This window comes from Sciurus carolinensis, chromosome 8 (assembly GCF_902686445.1).
Source record: "Sciurus carolinensis chromosome 8, mSciCar1.2, whole genome shotgun sequence".
In the NCBI taxonomy this organism is placed as follows: Eukaryota; Metazoa; Chordata; class Mammalia; order Rodentia; family Sciuridae; genus Sciurus; species Sciurus carolinensis.
In genome coordinates, this window is record NC_062220.1 from 134,274,603 (window position 1) to 134,294,128 (window position 19,526).

Sequence of the window (19,526 nt, forward strand, 5' to 3'; positions counted from 1 at the left end):
GATGCAACACGCCCGGGTCTGCGGAGGGCGTCATGGTGGCTGTGCGTAGGAGCTGCTGCTCACCCTGGGGCCACTGCGAGGTGGAGGCAGGACAAGACCAGTGTCCCACAGTTCCCTCACACACAGGCCCACAGTGACCTGAACTGTGGCACCAGCCCCAACAGTCTCTCAAGGGTGCCAAGATGGGGACGAGTCTTTGATACACAGGCCTCTTGAAGGACATGCCAGGTTCAAAATGCAACATCAGTGGGAGTGGAGGAGCTTTACGGTTCCGTAATTAAACAGGAAACTCGGGCTGGGGGTGCAGCTCAGACCAGAGGGTCTGGCTAGCAGGGGAGGCCCTCCCCAGCACCGAACGGAAACAGGCAAAGACAAAACCAGAACATGAGCCAGGAGTAACCAGAAAGAGCCCAAGGGCCTGTGGGTCCTGGTCACGGTGCCACCTTCTGACGTCTCACCGAAGGTGTGTGCACAGCGCTGTGTGAACGTCACATTACAGTGTAAGACACACAAAGTGCAAACTGCCTTCCCGACGGGCCACAAGCTCACTAGTCACACAAGGTCACAAGTGGCGGCAACAAGGGCAGTCCGCAGCTGGCCCCGGGAGCAGGACCCGCGTTTGGGGTAATGAATGAACATCATCATGCACGGCAAGTTTACTTGGAGGTTTTTCCACCTGTCATGGGTTTCACTTACTCGATTTTAAATCATGTTATCGTTTCCAGCAAGTAATGGAGAGCACACTGCTCCTCAGGGTCAACAGCCCCACGCTACGCTTCCAGCGCGCCACCTCCACTCTTCCCTGACGACGAACCAACTTCTCTGTCCCAACTCCTCCCCGTCATCAGTGGAAGGAGAACCTGAACACCTTCTGACCTGGTCAGGTCCACAGACACAACAGACTCCACGCTGGTTTCCTCTTGGAAAGTTTATTTAGAAAAAAAAAAAAAAAAAACTTAATGACACATTTTACATTCACTTCTCAGAATATTGAATGGTACCAGCTAATAATGTTATATAAAAAGCCCACCAGCTGCTTGAAATGGCTGCAATTTTACCATGTTCTGGTATTAAAATGGTTTGAAGCCTTTGGAAAAAATCGGTGTAACACAAAGTACCAAGATTTTAAATCCCAAATGAAACAAAAATTTTTAAATAAGGAGGAAATCATTTCATAAAAATTCAAGGCTAAAAGGAAACGTTAAAAGAAAAACAAAACAAAAAACATTGTAAAAAATAGGATTCCCCCGCCCCCCCCACCGCACCCAGAGTTAGGTGAAAAAAAAAAGATGCAATCGACCCCACCCAACCCCCTTATTTCCCTTAGAAAATCCCCCAATCCCGAACACAGATCAGCCTCTGGGATCTTGCACTGGTCCTAGGCAGAAGTTTATAAAGAACTGAGCTAGGTAGTTAGTCCATAAATACGGGATCCAAGGGAAGCGAACGCCCTGGCTTTGGTATGGCTACAGAAATCTCTCTGGAGAGGAGGGCGCGGGAGGGCACCCGACCCCAAGGCGAGGGACAGCAAATCCTGGACACACCCAAGAAACCCGAGCGCAGCGGAGGCAGAGCTGTCTGGTCCAGCCCGTTTCCTAGGGTCCCTGGCAGGACGCCTGACGTGGGCGCCGCCTGCTGTGCCACCGGGTGGGAAGCCGGCCTCCTCCAGGAACCTCGCTCCGCTGCCCGTCACAGAAGGCCCTCCGTCTACTGACAGGGCTTATTCTGCCCCTGGTCACCAGAGGCCAGTTGGAACAGTTCGGTTGCCAATTCTTCACCTTTGAGGTGACTAAATAAAACTTAAATCTGGGACTGGGAATATAACTTCCTGTGCTGCGTCAAGTCTACCTCACCTTTGCCCGTTTTCACCAGATCGACTCGGGGCTGAGAGGAAGCGGAGGAGGCAGCGGCTGGGCGGAGGCCCTCTCTCTGTGTGGTCTCCCGTACCCCAAAGAGTGAACAGGAGAGAGAAGGCAGAAGCACCAAACCCTGGCCTTCAAACAGATGGTCACTTCACAAAAGCACCGAAGGGCCCCAGACAAGGCGAGGGGAAGAGGCAACCTGCCGCTCGACGCGGAACCCCAGGGCTGTGGACACCGTCCCCTCCAGGAGGAACGCACTTTGGTACACCGTCCCTGAGGACAGGGAGGTGATCGTTACAGAAAAGTTCAATGGCAAAAACACACCAAGTGTATCAAAATAAGCCTCCTTCACGGGGCACCTGAAGGTAAATGGCAGCTACGGGCCCCACGGTGCCACACGCCAGCGGTGATCCCAGCAAGTCCTCCCTCACAGCAAAGGCCCTCAGGGGCAGGGGAAGCTCACTTGCCTGACCTGGCTCACGGCAGTCAACGTGGTTTAACACTGGGGGGCTGGAGGGCGGAGAGGAAACAGAGCCGCCAGGCAACTTTTCTAAACACCAGAAAAAATGAGGAAAATTAAGACAGAAACAAAATGGCATCTGTCGGCGTCTTTACGGATTCAGCAGGTTTGCTCCCGGAAGCCAGGACGCAGAGGCTAAGTGAGTCCTCAGAGCCCCACCTGCGGTGGGTTTGTACAGCAGACGATGCAGAGAGAGGCCCAGGACTGAGCCGAGGGGGCCACTCAACGTCTTCCTAAGGTCTAGACTGCCCCGACGCCAGCCGGCGCTCCGACCCGAGTTCCTCACACATCTCATGATGCACACGGACCACGGACAACCCCGTCACCCACGGGGAAGGAGCAGGGAGTGCAGGGAAGGCGGCGTCCTGGGGACATGTGGGGACAAGTGCAGGTGTTTGGCAGTGGCCATGGCGGCTTCCGTCTCTGAGTGGACCAGGTCTCCTGATAGGCTGTGAGGGCCTGGACCTGAGACAAGGTGCCATGGTGTGGGACGGCCAGTGTACAGTAGCGGCATCAGCAACCAAGGTGATGCCCCAATGGCCTGTGAGTCTACAGGTGGCCAATCACTGCACTACCCACCTCTGCGCCCCACCTAGAGGAGACACCAGGTGATCGGCCTATGGCGCGCGCTCCTTCCATCTACTTGGGAACCGGGGAGAGAAAGACACTTCAAATAAAATCTTCTGAAATTACCGCTTCCCATTCCAGCCCAAGCTAGAACAAAATGTGTGTGGAAAAACTGCCTGCGTTAAATCACATTTAAAATGTGGTGACTCCAGCACATTATGAAATGAATGTCCCTCCCCTGCCCCATTTACTTCAACGCACAGTCTCCCAGGCAAACGTCCCCTCGCTCAGCCAGTGGAAGGGATGGCATGTGCCAGATGTCACACAGGCATTTCCCTCTCCAAGAAGGCTGAGCGCCAGGAGAATTAACCTCCCTCTGCCAGGACCTCTGCCCCAGCTTCTGGGGAAACAGCGAGGGCGCTCGACCAGGGCGGTAGCTCGGGATCCGCTAAGCAGATTCAAACGTGGAAATGCACCAGGGCGAGCGCCTCCGCTTCTCCAAGGCAGAAGGATGAACTCACAGCGCTGTTTCTGCAAACTCAGAGGGGGCTAAACAACAGACAAAGCATAAGCAAACAAAGAAAGAAAAGGAAAGGAAATCAAACGCCCCAATACTCCTGAAAACGACAGTCCCTGGCAACTGACGTCTGGGAAGAGGCTGAGGCAGGAAAAACGACACGAAGGTGGAAGGGACCGGCCACAAAGTACCCCGCAGAGTCCACGAGGGTTCTTCACTTCAAGGCCAAGAAGTTATTCCCAGTAAGTTAAATTTTTTCTATTAAGAAGTAAACAAAACAAACAAAAACCACGGCAGAAAAAGGGCCGGGGGAGGGAGCGCGGCGGGAGTCAAGCCGCTGAGCGCCGGCGGATCACGAAGAGCCCGCGCTGCAGCTGGCCCAGGTAGATCCTCATCTTGGTGCTGTCGCTGGTCTTCCTCACCCAGATCTGCAGGGACAGGAGAGGCGAGTGAGCGCGAGAGACGCGGGGGCCAACTCCCCGGGCGGGAAGAGCGCGCGCGATCCTGGGTCCCCTTCCGCCCTGACTGTGCGGCTCTTGATTAGGTCTGGCCAGGCATCATCCAAACACCTGAAAACACACCTTCGAATCCCCAAGGGGCTGCCCTATCGGAGGGCCTTTCCGTCTCTGGGGTCCTGACACCGTCCACAAAAGATGTCCCTGAAGGACCTGGGCCGGCAAGGCCCGAGCGCGGAAGAGCTCCCGTGAGAGGCGCCCGCCCTGCCGCTCCTCCCCGCAGGCGGACGGGGGCTTCCCGGTTCACAGGAGGGAGGCTCTTCTGCGGAACCGAGATGAAGGGCTGACAAGTGCACTCGGTAAGTGGCACCCTGTAGCCAGGAAGGGAAGAAGGGCTGCCACCTCGGTCTCCTGGGCAAGCCAGGAAGGGCTACCGTGCGCGGGGTGCCACCGGGCATCCCACTCGGCTGCCCCACCTCAGCCCTGCCAGGAAGCTGTCGCGGCGGCTGCAGAGAAGAGCCAGGTTCAGTAAGGCAGCGCCTCCTGTCCCATGTGACCTGGGCGCCAATACCACAGCCCCTGGCTCCTCCACTAAGCCGCCTTCTAAGCGGGCAGTTCCGTGGAGCTAGAAGCATGACGTTTTGAAAGGTCTGCACTTCAGCCACACAAGCAAGCTTGTAAATGGACCTCCTTCCCCAACTCAAGACTCAGGTTTTTAAAAAGCATATTTTCAGCTTCATCTCAATTTCTTCGATGTGATTCATTAGCCCAACAGAGATGTTTTAAAGCCAGTACACTGGTTTAAAAATGAAACAAGTTGGGCCCAGGTTGGAGCTTAGGGGTAGAGCTCTTGCCTTGCATACATAAGGCCCTGGGGTCAATCCCCAAAACGGGGAAAAAAACAGGCACAGTGTTACCCACCTATAATCCAAATGACTTGGGAGGCTAAGGTAGGAGGATCACAAATTTGAGGCCAGCCTCAACAACTTAGCAAGACCCTGTCTCAAAATAAAAATTGCTGGGGACTTAAGAGTGAAGTGCCCTGGGTTCAACCCCTAGTGCCACAAAAACAAACAAAAGTGAAGCAAGTTAAAGATCGCACTTGAAGCCAAGCTTCTAAAGGACTTCGAAGAACCATTTTAAACTGGTTGGGCTGAATCGGCAGGGTCAGCAACACACTCAGACACACCCACCAGACCTCCCCAGAGCTGAGCCTTTTCCCCGTTTTGGGTGATTGCGGTGTCACAGAAGAGAGTAACAGACTGGTTCTGAAGCTGGGCTTGGGACTAGGAAGCCACGTGTGCTTTGTAGCTCCTCCTAGGCAGCCAGGCACAAGTCCTCTATGGTGCAATGGCGATGCCCTTGGCTGAGGGACACGAGGTCTCCATTAGATGCCCTGGATCTGGTTTTGGCTTGGCTTCAAGTGACTCTCACAGATCCTGAGTCCAGAGAAGAATGACATTCGCTTGCTGGAAGGCCCTCCCTGACTTGTAAGTAAATAATCATTTTGCAAACTAGTCACATTTGAGGGCATTTTCGATTCAGGAAGCTGGGAGAATACAAGCCGCTTAAGTTATTTCATAATCCAGTTTCATTAGATTTACTGTGCACTGGCACGAATGAGTTACAGAGGGTAGACATGGGAAAATCAATTCCTTTGCAGACATTTGTGGGCTGATAAGAGATCAAGTCAACCTAGCTATTAAAGTTCTAAACTTTTTGTTAACTACTAACAAGTCAGACACTGCCAACATCCTCCTAATGAAGGGCCAGTTGAACTCGTAGGCAGCCACATCATCCTCTGGCATTAACCAAGGAACTAAAACCAGACCTGATCCTGCCGAGTATCTCAAGGAGACCAATACCCAAGGGCACAAGCCTGGCAGCTTGCTGCACGCTGGTTGGACTGTGTTGAGCATTTAACTCAATACTGGACCTTGTGCCAGGGGCCTCATTAAATTCTCGCAGCAAGAAACAAATCTGTTAGTACATAAAAAAGTCCTAGAGAAATAGCAAAAAAAGATGGAGCCAGCTCCACAGGCAGGTCCTGTCAGGAGATGACCACCTTACGGAGCAGCTGCACGTGAACGTATGGGCACACGCTGTCTGCCATGCTCTCCTGCAGTCTAGCTCAGCGGCTCCCAAATCGACCCCTGCCTTGGGAGGTCTCCAGGATCACCAGGAACTCACAGAGTCGCACGTACCATCGCAACAGGCGTAAGGCATTTTTCAAGGGTGTTTCTGACTAGGCGCAATTTCTGCCTGCAAGTGCTGACTTCAGAGTCCCCCTCAAGTGAGACGGGAATCCACCGTACTTCCTTGGTGGCACCTTCAGTTTAGGTTTGTCATATTTTCCACACTTCAAAGAGCTCATTTCTCTTCTTCAGGGTGTGGAAATGTGCCCTACCTCATTGGCTCCGACCGAGCTGATCACACAGCTCAGTTTCTGGTTGTCCTTTGACTCCAGATAGATGGCCTGGCTCTTGTGGTACCTGCCAAAAACAGGGCACAAAGTGAAAAAGGGAGACGCGGAGGGAGGAACAAAACAAAACACTACCACCATGAGAAATCTAACGATGGGGGTCCACAGAATAACTTGAGGAAGAGCCTAGACTTCAGAAGGTGTCATTTAAAGACTTCCATCCCGGAATGGGTGGCCTCCTAATCTGGCCCCTCTGAAAAGAGGAAAAAGGGCTGAGAAAAGGGTCAGAATATAATTCACCTTTTTATTTGGACTATATAACCCAGTTCAAAAAGCAAAATAAACATTTTAAGGTAAAATAGCTCTATTCCCACTTTCTGGACAAAACAAATATCTCTTATTATTAATTTGTCCAAATTAGTCATTAACAAGAAGGACGGCTGAATTCAGCCCTTCCTTTAATCATTCATTCGAAAATACTCATCAAGCCCTTACTATGAACCACTGACTATCCAGAGGACGGGGAAAGACGGTGGAAGGCTCAGGTCTAGCTGTCACAGGGCTTCAAATACAGGGGGAGGAGAGAGAATATTAAATAACCACACCTGGCAAATGCTAATCAGGCAAAGTTCTGGATGTCATCTGATTTGGCCCAGAGGGTGGGGAAAGCTGCTTTGAATGGAACAGATAACTCTCTTGGCCTCCTGGAGCGCAGGGCCACTTCCGACTTACGGGCAAGGCTGAGGATGGAAGTGAGGACGCCTGGGCCAATCCCAGTGGGACAACGGGATGCAGAGCAGCTGCCAGACTGCAAGACTGGAAATATCGGCAGACCTGCTGCTGCAGCCCTGCCCAGGGCCAGGCCCACTTTAATCTCTTGATCAAAGAGATTAAACCTCTGATTCACTCAAGTCACACACACCCAGCTAAACAGATCCACGAATTCATGTACATTCCACCAAAACACATCTCCCAGCAAAGCGATGCATCTTATTATTCCTCTGGAGGAAGAAGGCAGATTCTGTTTTGCTAGTATAATGAAATAATCTACTGCCAAGATATCTCAGTAAAGAATGTACTTCTCTCCCACAGTGAGTTCTTTCCAATCTAGGATCTAAGTGCTCTTTAACCTGCTACTTAGGAACCGAAAACTCAGGTTTCTAAGTTAATTCACTTTCTGAAAACATTGTTAAAAGAAAATGAATCATAAATGCAATTACAATAGTGAGACTGGAGGAGATCCAGGCTCTAAAGTTGCTTTTGGTCATATATTAGTCGGTAAACTGGGTCAGAGGACCTTTGGTATGCTAAACAGTTAACAGGACAAGAACCAAATTATATAATGCACAAGGAAAGGCTGAACGGTCCCCGACATGAACACTCCCCTTGGTTCCTCCCCTACATTTAAGGCAGCTCTCACATGTTGACAGGAACGTCTTTGAGTTACAGTTTGAATAAAAATACAGAACGCTCGGTTATTCTGTGGGGATTATGAGTTATTAAAGAGAAACACAAAACAAAATGCAACTAGCCTCGAGTCATCCTGATTCTACTTTCTCAACACTCTAACAGAGAAAGGTCAGGGGCTGGGGATCTAGCTCCGTGTAACGGAACTCACCTAGCACACATGAGGCCTGGGTTCAACCCCCGGCACCCCACAATGCACACACAGAAAGGTTATGGGCATGGTGGACATGCACTCAAAACAAAGCCAAGTGGAAAAAAGAGTCCCCACTGTTTCTGTGTTTGTAATAAAACATACACGTTTCCTGTGTATCCTACACACAAAGAAAAAAATGGTCAATTTACATATTAAATGTACATAAAAATGTAAAATTAAATAAGAATGGTATTCTTTTTACTGCATGGCTTTCTTTTTTCTAGGACAAATATTATTTATATTTAAAAGTAACATTTTGTAATTATGGTATTAGAAAACGTTAAATATTAAGACGAATGAGCAAAAAGAAAATAATGTTACAAAGCTGTGTTAAATATTAATCTGTAAGATCATTCAGACAGTTCTCAGGAGATGTGTTGTATTTTCCTTCAATTATGCTTAGAACCCAAACAACCTAACACATTTGACTGATTCAACTATGAACATCAGGAGTAAAGGTGGCCATGTGGCCCACACCTCTGGTCTCTCACCACGCAGTGGTGGCCTGGACCTCCACCAGGTCCCCATCTAGTCCACAGGAGAGCAGGCCCGCATGCCTCCCAAAGCAGCCAACTTCCGCCTCAACTGGCCCCCGGGTCTCCAGGATCTTCAGGGGATTCTCACACACCACACAATGGCCTTTGGGAGTCACCAACCCCGATTATCAAATCTATTCAATTATTTGAATTCTCTGAAAAGTCCTCAGAAATTAAAGTGTTCAGGTGAGGGTTTTTAAAGATTTTTTTTTTTAAAATGATAGCTTTAACATATAAATTTACTTTTCAATTTCTAAAAATAAAGGAGGAAATGAATTAAAAATATATTTAGAAAAAATGTTACAAAGCAACATCAACAGAGCTAATTTATGAAAATACACATCTTCTTTTGCCAATTAGCCCATTTTACAAGTTACAACTCAGCTGCTAAAAAAAAAAAGAAGAAAAAAAAGAAAAGAAAATTTTAAACAACCTCAGAGAATACGACCTAAATGTCAAATTGACTTTATTACTAATGAAAATTCTGATCTGGGAATCCTAACAATTAAGCTCTTAAAGCATTGTGCCTCTACTATTAAACCCAACCAACTAGAATGACTATCACTATTTTGAAAGAAAGCAATTTCTTTAGCAGGTAGATCTAAAAGTAGAGCAAAGAGCGAAGTAATTGAATTCTGAATCTACTGGGAATCCTGATATTAACGCTTCATTTCCCAACAACTGAATCCACATCACAGCTACAGAACCTCGGGGAGCCTGACGCCTGTTGGAAATATCCACTGCTTGGAGTTCATATGCTTTTGTGTCACCTGAGAGCTCCAGGGCGGAGTCTACTTGAGCGAGTGGTGACTTCATTTCTGATTCACATTAGCAGCTCCAGATTTAAAGTGAAGAGAGAAAAAAATAGTCCAGCAGCACCAACAGTTAGTTAGTTATTTAAAATATCAGCTGCTCCACAGTATTTCCTGAGAGGGGTCATTAGTCCAGATCAAAATGTGAGGCAAAAGTACGGCATGATATAAAAGGTCTTAAATGCAAATGAAGACCAGGCAAAGGGAAGATGCTTAGCTTTCGAAATGAAATGTAGCTTGGTTACGTGTTCACGCCCAGATGGGAAGCCTGACTCAGACTTGTTCTGCTAAAGTCATTTAACACTCAATGAAACATGTTTTGCCAAAAATACTGTTATACCAAAATACGCCACGCCACTGGATGCAGCATGCAAGTAATTCAGCTGATCTCTCCACCATGGGCTGTGACAAACAGAAACACGCAAAAGGATACCAAAGCTCATCAGACCTGGGTCCAGCCCTGTGGAAGCTCTGGCCTGGAGGGACCCTTTCGACAAGCACCAGGGAACAAAGGGACCCACCTTTCAATGATTCATCATGAGCTCTGACTGCTAAGGCCAAAGAAGAAAAAACAGAAGAATGAAGAAAACATTCTCAAAATATATTTAACAGTAGAATGAGTAACTTAAAATTCACTGAGAAAGTCAAACACCTCCAGAGACATTATTTTGCAAATGTCTTCTGCTAACATGAGCAAGATGGTGAAAATTCCTTCACACTGCTTAGTAGTTCTAACACATCATCAGCCCGACCACTTTGTTTACATTATGAAACACCAGTCACTGTAAATCTTTTCCTTAAAAAAAAAAAAAAAAAAAAAAAACCACCAAGCATTTCATTTTACTGCATTTTCACCCTCGGGACACGTCTCATAAAGTCATAAGGATTAAGTCTAAAAAGAGAAGGATCTGAAGCAACGTAGTTATAAAATGAACATCATTTGAAATATCACATGGCTTTAAGACTCATAGATCCGTAAAAATGTTAGTGATAAATCTCATCATTTTCAAAGGCAGTTCCTATATGTGGGCTTGATCTTTAAAGGTTATTTGGTTTTCATTATTAGAAACATTTTTCATCTTATCTTGGCCCACTGTGATAAGCAGCCAGGGCCTGCCACCTAGTGGTGACATGTTCTGATGATCAATGTTAAGACAACTAAAGAATGCCAAGAACAGTCAAGTCACAGGGGCAGAAATCACCAAGGTCAGGGTTACAGACAAAGCAAGCCTCCTTCATCTGCTGGGCAATTGACTCACTGTTATTTACTAGGTGGAAATGATTTATTTCAGGCATGACTAGATCAACAAGCATTTATGAAGAACAATCGACCCTCTCAATCTGCAGCTTCCACATTCATGATTCAACCAACTGCAGATCAAAAGTATTTTGGGGAAAAACTGTGTCTATATTGGAACATGAATTTTTTTTTCTTGTTAACAATACACTGTAACAACTACTTTCACAGTATGGATATTGTATTAGGTATTATAAGTAATGCAGAGATGATTAAAATATGCAGGAGGAAGTGTTAGGTTATATGCAAATTCTATAATACATGCTATGAGAGACATGAGCATCTGAGGGGTTCCTGGAACCAATCCCCTGTGGATCCAGAGGAATGAGTATTCAATATTTTATCATAATCAACTAACGTAATGCAACATAAAACTCAAAAAATTGTCAGGCATGGTAGCACATGCCTATAATCCCAGTGGCTCAGTTAGGCCCTAAGCAACTTAGCAAGACTGTCAAAATAAAAAGTGCTGGGGATAGAGCACTCCTGGGTTTAATGTCTAGTAACAAAAAAACAAAACAAAACAAAACAAAAAAAAAACCCACACTCAAAAAATCCAAAATAACCATTACCCTGATTTTGGGGAACTTTTGGCCAAATGGAGGTATTCAAACTCCAAATTATTACATAGCCATTAAAAATGATAACTACAGAGAGCTTACAGTAACTCAGACACTCCTGATATAACCAACTGGAAAGGCAGAACACAACCACAAGGGCACCTCTGACTGGAACTGAGGAAGAGTACATCTGCAGAGGGACAACACAGAGGAAGAAATACTGCACCCCAGTTGGAAGAGCGGTGAAGATGGCAGGATCCAGAGTGATCTGACACCTAGCAGAACACTTGACACACAAGGCAATCAATGGCTGAATGAATAAACGCATGAGCTTTTAAGATTCTATCCTACTGTTTTGCCATTTCCTTTCCAATGAAAAATGCTGGCAGTCTAAAGGTTTTAACCAGTCTTCAATCTAAACTAGTCGGGTTTTAGGACACAATTCCCCTAAGAAGGTTTCCTGGAACACTCTGGCAGCAGGATGATGCATGAGGAAACAGTACAGCTGTCAGATAAAAAACACCTAATAACATCTTGAAATTCACCATGTACATTAACATATGACAAGACCCAAAGAGGGCGATAAGAAGGGAACTCATTTATCTTAATTAACAAGATCATCCTAAACTGATTTGCCCACAATATCTTTTTATCCACAGAATACCTACTAACCTTAGGACACAGGACCAGACTGAAGAGGAGGCAGAACAGGACATATGCCCTGGCCCCACTGGACAGGGGCACCAAAAACTCAATGAGTACATAAACCTGCAAATTCTCATGAGACGACAGTGGCATGGAGAGGAAGGGGACCACTATCCACACACTGGGAAACAGTTTTCAGAGACTTGACAGAAGTATGTCCAAATGGCTGCTGATACATAGTACTAGAAGTGGAATTCCATTAAAAATTTAAGTGGCAGGTATACTCTGAAATAACAGCTACAGAAAGGCCCAGCCCTCCGTCCTACTGATTCTTTGGAGTGGTCCCCGTTTTCTCATGACTTACCATCTTTTATCATAATACAGTTTACCATCTTCTATTCGAGCCTCAAATCTCTGGGCTGGAGACTCTGCAGGTGTCGCAGGCAAGTGTTCAGGAGAGGATGGGGATGCTAGAGGAGCCAGACACAGTTACGTGACTAAGCATGTAACAAAGGTGCAAGTCCACCAGCTACCATCCTTTAGCTGAAACACTATTAGAGTGTGGTGATAATTATGACCATCAAGTACTTACAGAGGAAACTCCTGGTAATTAACCAAAAAATGTTTTAAAGCAATGGGGTCTCACTGTGTTGCCCAGGTTAGAGTACAGTGGCTGTGCACAGGAGAGACCCCAGTGTTGATCAGCACGTGCACTCCTGGGAGGTCACCACATTGACACAGAACTTAGTGTGGAGACCTGATTGGCACAGCATGCAAAAAATTCTTGTATATCACATCTAACTTTGTCCTCAAAACATTCCATGAGACAAGAAAGGCACAGATGAACCTCAATGAACAGAGAAACCTGAGGCTTGGGAAGGCCAAGGTCAAAGGTACCAATGCACAAGATCACTTAGAGGTGGATTAAATCCTAATGACCATCCAAAGCCTAAAAGGGCAAGTAGTATGACAATCTCTTAAAAATTAAAATCATTCTTAGAACTAAAGGAGGTTTAAATGATCTGAATTTACATACTTACTCACATAACCCTCCCCATCCTGCCTCAGAAGCTCAGGACTTCTCTGTGGACTACAGGGGCCCACAGGAAGACATTATCTAGAGAAAGAAGAATCTGGATTTTTCTTCCACAAGACTATAAGTAGAGGAATGTGTGACTTAACACAGCACTGAGTACAGCAAATGACTTGCAACCAGCATCAGTTCTCATGTGCTACTCCAGAAGGAATCACTGGGAACAGTGACTGGGCTTCAGCCTCATCTATACCCAGGGACTTGGCACAGCCTGCGAGTACCTTACGAGAGAGCCAGGCCGTGAAAAGTCACTGGCACAGCAATGTCTAGGACTTGATTCCAGAAAGCGAGGAATACTGAAAAATTCTCTGGTTTCATTTTCAGAACTGGATAGACACTTCGCTCTTATGCCTCATGCCTACACAGAAGGAAACCTTTAACAGCTGATCAAATGTCTTTTTTTATAAAAAATCACAAGGAAAAGACAAAAATAACAGGTTAAAAAAATAAAATAAAGAGGGGTAGGTACATTTAAGGTTCCCTTCAGTTTCACTCCTAGGCAAATGACAAACGCTTTACTTCTGAAAAGTGCAACAATTCCCTGACAGGTATTCACATGCTTTTCCAACAACATGATAAAAAGATTGTACAAATGTCAATAACATTAAGCACTTACCTGGTCTCTTGGGTGACTTAAGCTGTAGGAAGAACAACAAAAAAATCTTAGAGAAAATCATTCTGGATATAACCGTGGGTGTCAGAGGTATCATAATGATCTAACAAGTATCACGTGAACACAGTGAAGAAACCATGTCAAGCCTGAGCTTTCAAATAAATAAGTAAATAAATCAAACTGTACCTTATTTAATGTTCTCAGATCCTCCATGATCTGTTCATCTGTTAACAAATAGTTTAGCTGAGGTGCTGAGAGTTAAAGGAATACATCTAAAAAGTATGGTTTCCAAGGAAACAAGTACCAACAAAATGGTACCAGTAGTTCAGAACTCACAAGGTATGACTATGCAGAATGACGTTTTTGTAATAATAACTTACTTCTTAGAAAGGTGACTATCCAACTGTCATGGTGACCAAGTATATAAATGGATTCACATGCCCCATCTTACAAACTGCTATGATATGGTCCAATAAAAACCAGTAGATCTCTACAATAGTGAGAGGGCAGAAAACAGTCAGACTGTGTTCTGAATTTATAAAGTGCCTTTGTTCCAAATATCTGAGGACTTACACAAACACACACTCAAAGGGAAGATTAGTTTTCCATAGCAACTTAAATTCTCAGTTATAGGTGAAAGGACCTGAAGTTATTTCCTTTCCTGATAGCAAATGACCAAACCATTCTGGACAAATGGCTATTTATTATCTCTTAAGAGAACAAGAAAAACACTTCTCTTCATGTGTCCTATTCCCATTAACCATTTTTATAATTAAAGAACTGTGTTATTTTGATTAAAATATCATTTGCTTTCATTTAAAAACAGTTTGCAATCCACTATTGTAGGGATGGGGTAACTGTGGTACCCAAAGGCAGGTAACTACTGTCCTCATTTGACAAGTAGAAAAATTAAGGCACGTCAAGTTTTCAGTTGCCCCTGCATCTTGAAGTGTTAAAACCAGGTTCTAAATACAACATAAAGTACCCTTTCAATAAGTTTTTTGTATAAATCTCTCCCACTAAAAGCAGTAGCAGCTGAGGACTCCAACACAAAAATGACCAACCCCTGACCCGTGCATAAATATCTTACATGTTTTTCCATCAAATATTTTTTTCTGCAGGACAATAGTCACTTATACTCTTATCGGTTGGACAAACAAGAGAGTCAATAGTCTTAAGAAAAAAGATGTAATTGAAGTTTGATGCAAATGGATATCAGGAGCAGGTTTTCTCCTCTTGTCTGGGATGGGGACAGGATCATTTGGTCGCCTCCGCAACTTTCTGGTCATGATGGGCTTCACTTCCATAGAATCTATGGCAAGAATGGAATGGGTAAATCTATTCAATTCCCTCTTGAGGCCAGTAAGGATTCCTACAGTGTAAGAACATCTGCCTTACGGACCCCCAAACAGAATTACGTTATTGCAGATGTCTGGTCTATACATGGCCCAAACCAGACACCCGTGTCAGACTTTAGAGAGGGTCGGTGCTTACGCAATTCAGACCAGCTATACTAGGTCCACATCCCTCCCAGAAATCCAGCCCAAGAGTCCAACATTATGGCCACTGTAGGAATCTCTCCAGCACCCTCAAAAACTAAGGGCTATTCCTCCTCTCACTCAAATTAGGAAGCCACAGAGTTGTAAACTCTTGGGATTAGAAGGAACCTCAAGATGATCCCACTGGACTAATTTCCACAGTTCCCACAGAGGATGGACACACGTGGCCCACTAGCACAAAGGCTCTTTTAAGGCCACCGGCCTCCAGTGCTAACATTTTTAAGTTTCATTTACAAACTTAAAACTCTTTTTTCTTTTTATAACCTTTTGTAGCTACTTGACTTCAAAAGTGATACAACGAAGGCACATTGTATATAAAGACCCTCTCCGCTCTTCTCCACTTCTCTCCCTCGTCTGACATTGCTGCTGACTCCCCACGCCATGAAGCCTCTGCCCCCCAGCCCCAGTCACCCAAATCTCTGCTGACTTACTCCTCTGGGCTCCTTTTTTCCTGGCCTATTCCTTACACACTGGTAATCTCTAGGTCCTGTCAGTCCTCGGCCTATATTCCAGCGAAGCCTCAGTCCCCAGCCCTCTGAATGGCAACCCACACCCGACTCCACCCTTCCCAGGCAAACTCACTCCTCTTCCTGGCTCCCCTCCAAGGCTGCCTCTGCCCCCATTCTGAGAAGCATAAGCTACCCCAAGACACCACTTTCGGACACCAAGGCTTTGTACTGCCATTCTCTCTGTCTAGCCTTCTCTTTTCTGCCCAGACAACTCCTCCTACTTTAAGAGTCTTTTCGTGGGGGGGGGGTGGGAGGAGTGGGGGGGAGGGGAAAAATAAAATAAACATCATTACCCTATGTAAACGTAAAAAAATAAAAAAAATAAATAAAAAAAAAAAAAAAAAAAAAAAGAGTCTTTTCAATATTCCCTTCCGTGACAGGCCACTTCCATCTTCCCGGTGACCAGGGCACCTGTGCAGCCCTCTAGCACACCAAGTGCCACAAGATGTCTCCTGTCAGAGGCCGGAATTCCACCACCGCATGAACTCCGCCCCGACCCCAGCACCCGCGACAGTCCTGGCACACCGAGGGCCATCGTGAAGTCTTCTGCAGAACCATGGGCTGAGGCCAGGTCTGATTAAGAGATAAAGTTCGCTCACGAAGCGCACTTCCAGCAGAACCGTCAGGAGAGTGCGGTCAGTCCACCGGGCAACGCGCAGGACGTTAGGAGTGAAGAGTCAGAAACGTCTCTGCACGTCGCTCTTAAACGGAAATGGGCAACGCGGAATCCTTTTCCTATGAGTGGAATGGAGGTGACACTGGAACCACTGGCCTAATGAGATGGGCGTGGAAGGAAGGAGGAGGATGTGCACACAGACCCCGGGGAAGGGGGAAGCTTTCTTCCTAAAAGAAAGACTTTATCCTCTGTTCAGATGCCACCTTTCTCCATTTACTCCCTGGCTGGTGGCACAGCACGTCGTGGCCTGAAGCCCCGCAGCAGCTGTGCAACCTGGGCAGGCCAGGTAAAGGCTCCATGTCTAGACTCCTCATCCCGAGGATGGAAACATTGGCACCTCCTCTCTCACCGGGCACCGTCAGGGCTGCATGAAATGATACAGGCGAGGCCCTTAGCACGGTGCCCAAGAACGAAATGAGGCTGGCTCTTATTATCCTGTTTTCAGGGAGGACAAAACTACATGAAGATCTTTCTTAAAAAGACAAGGTGCAAACAGACAAACAGAAATCACACACTACACCAAGCAGCTGGTATCAACTGTGGGGCTTTGCAACATGCAGACCTAATCTGCAAACCAAAGTATGAAAAGAACCCAATCCAAGAGCGTACCAGAGAACAAAGCGTGTAGCCTGTGAACATTAGGGAATGTCCTGTCCACCAAAGGGAGTGGCTGAGTGTACCCTGTTCCATGGACTGCCAAGACTGCAGGGTGGGAGGGTGGGCAGCACCTGATGGAAATAAGCCAAGCAAAGGGGAAGCCAAGGGGACATCAAGTACAATCAGGCCCCTAAACTCAGACAAATCATAACTGCATCTCTGATAAATCAGAAAACATAATCAAATTCTTGTAAAATGTGAAAATGGATCCATTTTATTAGCCTGGTCATAGCAATGACCTGACGAATTGTATACAAAACTACTTTTGCAGAACAAAGATGCTCTGGGGAGGCCCTAGAATTCATCATGTGTCTCTAATACCCCTGAGGAAAGAGGTGAGACCAGTGGCCCATGTGGAAATGATTAGGGGGAGATCAACCTAAGTGTCACAACTCCAACAGGACACAACCCACCAAGTCGCCTTGCTCCAATCCCAGGTTTGCTTAGTCGGCTTTGAAAATTTTTCAAAGAGAGAAAGGCCGGCCTGACCAGCAGGGCCTGAGTCTGCCTGACAGTTCTGTTTCTCACTGCATGTGACAGGGAGCACGCTGAGTTTATGACGTCAGCCTCCAGTGGGTTCAGTCGGTAAGAATCTTGGGGGTTCAAGCTGAGGGCACTGATGAAACTCCAACTCCCAGAACTGAAGCTCAGCCCTGGAGTCTGACGACCCTGGAGAAGATCCCTGAGCGACGAATTAGTGTTTTCCTTTCAGACATTGAGCAACAACCCATGAACACCTCTAACTGGCTTCAATTAAAGCCTCTCAGATCCAGAGGACTCCTCAGAGATCTGCTCCAGAGGGGGTACTATTTGTAGAATCCCACTGAACATCAAACAATTACACCAGACTTGGGGAAGTCTATGTGGGACCCATTCCTCTCCAAACCATCCCATATACGACCCTTAATAGTGCAACTCCTGCTGCTCTGCTCACCACAAAACCCAGCAGACACTGGCACCCCACACCCACCCAGGCAGCACAGGGCCTGCCTACGAAGTGGGGGTACAGGTTGGATCAGTGGTAGGCAGAGTCATTACATCCCCGACGTTAATTTCCTGCAATCGACGCGCAATTACCGACCGACCTCGTGTTCCGTGCTTTCGCAGGCCGATGCGCTCACTCACTTCCAACAGCTCATCTGCCCACAGCACTCAACGACACTGAAAGCTTCACTTGAACACTCTGACCATCAGAACAAGCTCCTGCAGGATCTCACTCATACGTGGAATGCGAAGAAGCTGGCCTCAGAGAAGCAGAGAGTAGAACGAGGGAGGGCAGGGGAAAGGCCCCAGTAAGACATGAGTCACCACCAGATTCCAAATGGACAGGAGGCATAAGTTCTAGGGTCCTACTCCATAACGATGTGACCATGGTCAACAATATTATACTGAGTATTTCAAAACAGCTACCAGAATGTAAGATTTTAAATGTTTTTTTAGCACAAAGAAACGATAGTGTTATGAGGTAATGAACAAGCTAATGACCTGGTTTGATCATTATGCAATGTAAGTTTATGTATCAAATAAGTATGTACAATTATGTGTCAATTAAAAACAAAAATTGAGGAAAAAAACAAGTTCATACCTGTTCAGCTATTGGGGAAAAAAAACAACAATTGCAGTACTCAAAGGAGGATTCTTAAGAAACAGGATGTGTGATGGGAAGAAAAGCCATTGCAAAGCAAACCTGTAGCCATGGGCAACCCCTCCAAACCAGGGCAAGGCAACATGGGGCCAGACTGAGGCGCAGAGCAAGCCCCAGCACACCCCTCGTCCCTCTAGCAGGCTCAACCTATCGTCACAAATCAGTGCTGCTGTGGTGGAAATGGGAGGTGGGAGCGTGGAATAACAATCCAGGTCAGGAGCTGGGCTTGGGGGCACACGCCTGCAGTCCCAGGAGGCTGAATCAGGAGCGCAAGTTCGAAACCAGCCTCAGCAACTTAGTGAGACCCTGAATCAAAATAAAAGAGCCGCGGATGTACTCAGTGGTAGAGCACCCTTGGGTTCATTCCCCAGCGTCAAAAAAAGAATCAAGGTCAGCTCCTTGCAGTTCAAATCAGAGGAGGAATAAAGGCATCAACCTCCATGAGGCCAAGGCTGCCTAACGGGAGGGATGCCATTATTAAAGAGCGACCCAATGGAGCCCTCCTCCCCGCCTCTCAACCACGACCAACAGCCTGGATGCCACAATGCCAGCAGCAGGGAAGAATGTCCTGAGGAGAAGCCCGCCCTACCCCACATCCAGGTCTCTTCCCTCCTCCCTCGCAGGTACTGTGTGGGCCCTCTTCCCCTGGCCTCGACTTCCGAGGTCCCTCTACTGAGTGCTGTGTGAGACCGCCCACTTCTGTGCAGGACCGCCACATGCCTTACGGTTTTAAAGTCACAAAGACAAGTCTGTCAGATCTTTACCCTCATTCCGGGCCCTCAATCTCAGCACCACCTTATCCCAGGAAAGACAAGGAGGCTGTGTCACTGTTGTTGCTATCAGAACATAAGCCCCTTGAGGACACTGACCTCACCCATCAGCCAAATTCTGTGGTTCACTTACTGCCACAGGTACTCACGT

General features: G+C 46.7%; 1 protein-coding gene across 1 annotated transcript in view; it reads right to left on the minus strand.

The window, feature by feature from the left end:
- Positions 1–907: 907 nt before the first annotated feature.
- The window catches only part of Suds3 (SDS3 homolog, SIN3A corepressor complex component), a 38,753-nt gene continuing 20,134 nt past the window's right edge, over positions 908–19,526 (minus strand). Inside the window, exons 7-12 of the mRNA XM_047561518.1 lie at positions 14,776–14,871; positions 13,746–13,807; positions 13,563–13,584; positions 12,218–12,323; positions 6,329–6,413; positions 908–3,894 (exon numbers count right to left, since the gene is read on the minus strand). Coding sequence (XP_047417474.1) covers positions 3,796–3,894; positions 6,329–6,413; positions 12,218–12,323; positions 13,563–13,584; positions 13,746–13,807; positions 14,776–14,871 — 470 coding nt within the window. The 3' untranslated portion in view covers positions 908–3,795. The remainder of the gene's footprint in view (positions 3,895–6,328; positions 6,414–12,217; positions 12,324–13,562; positions 13,585–13,745; positions 13,808–14,775; positions 14,872–19,526) is intronic.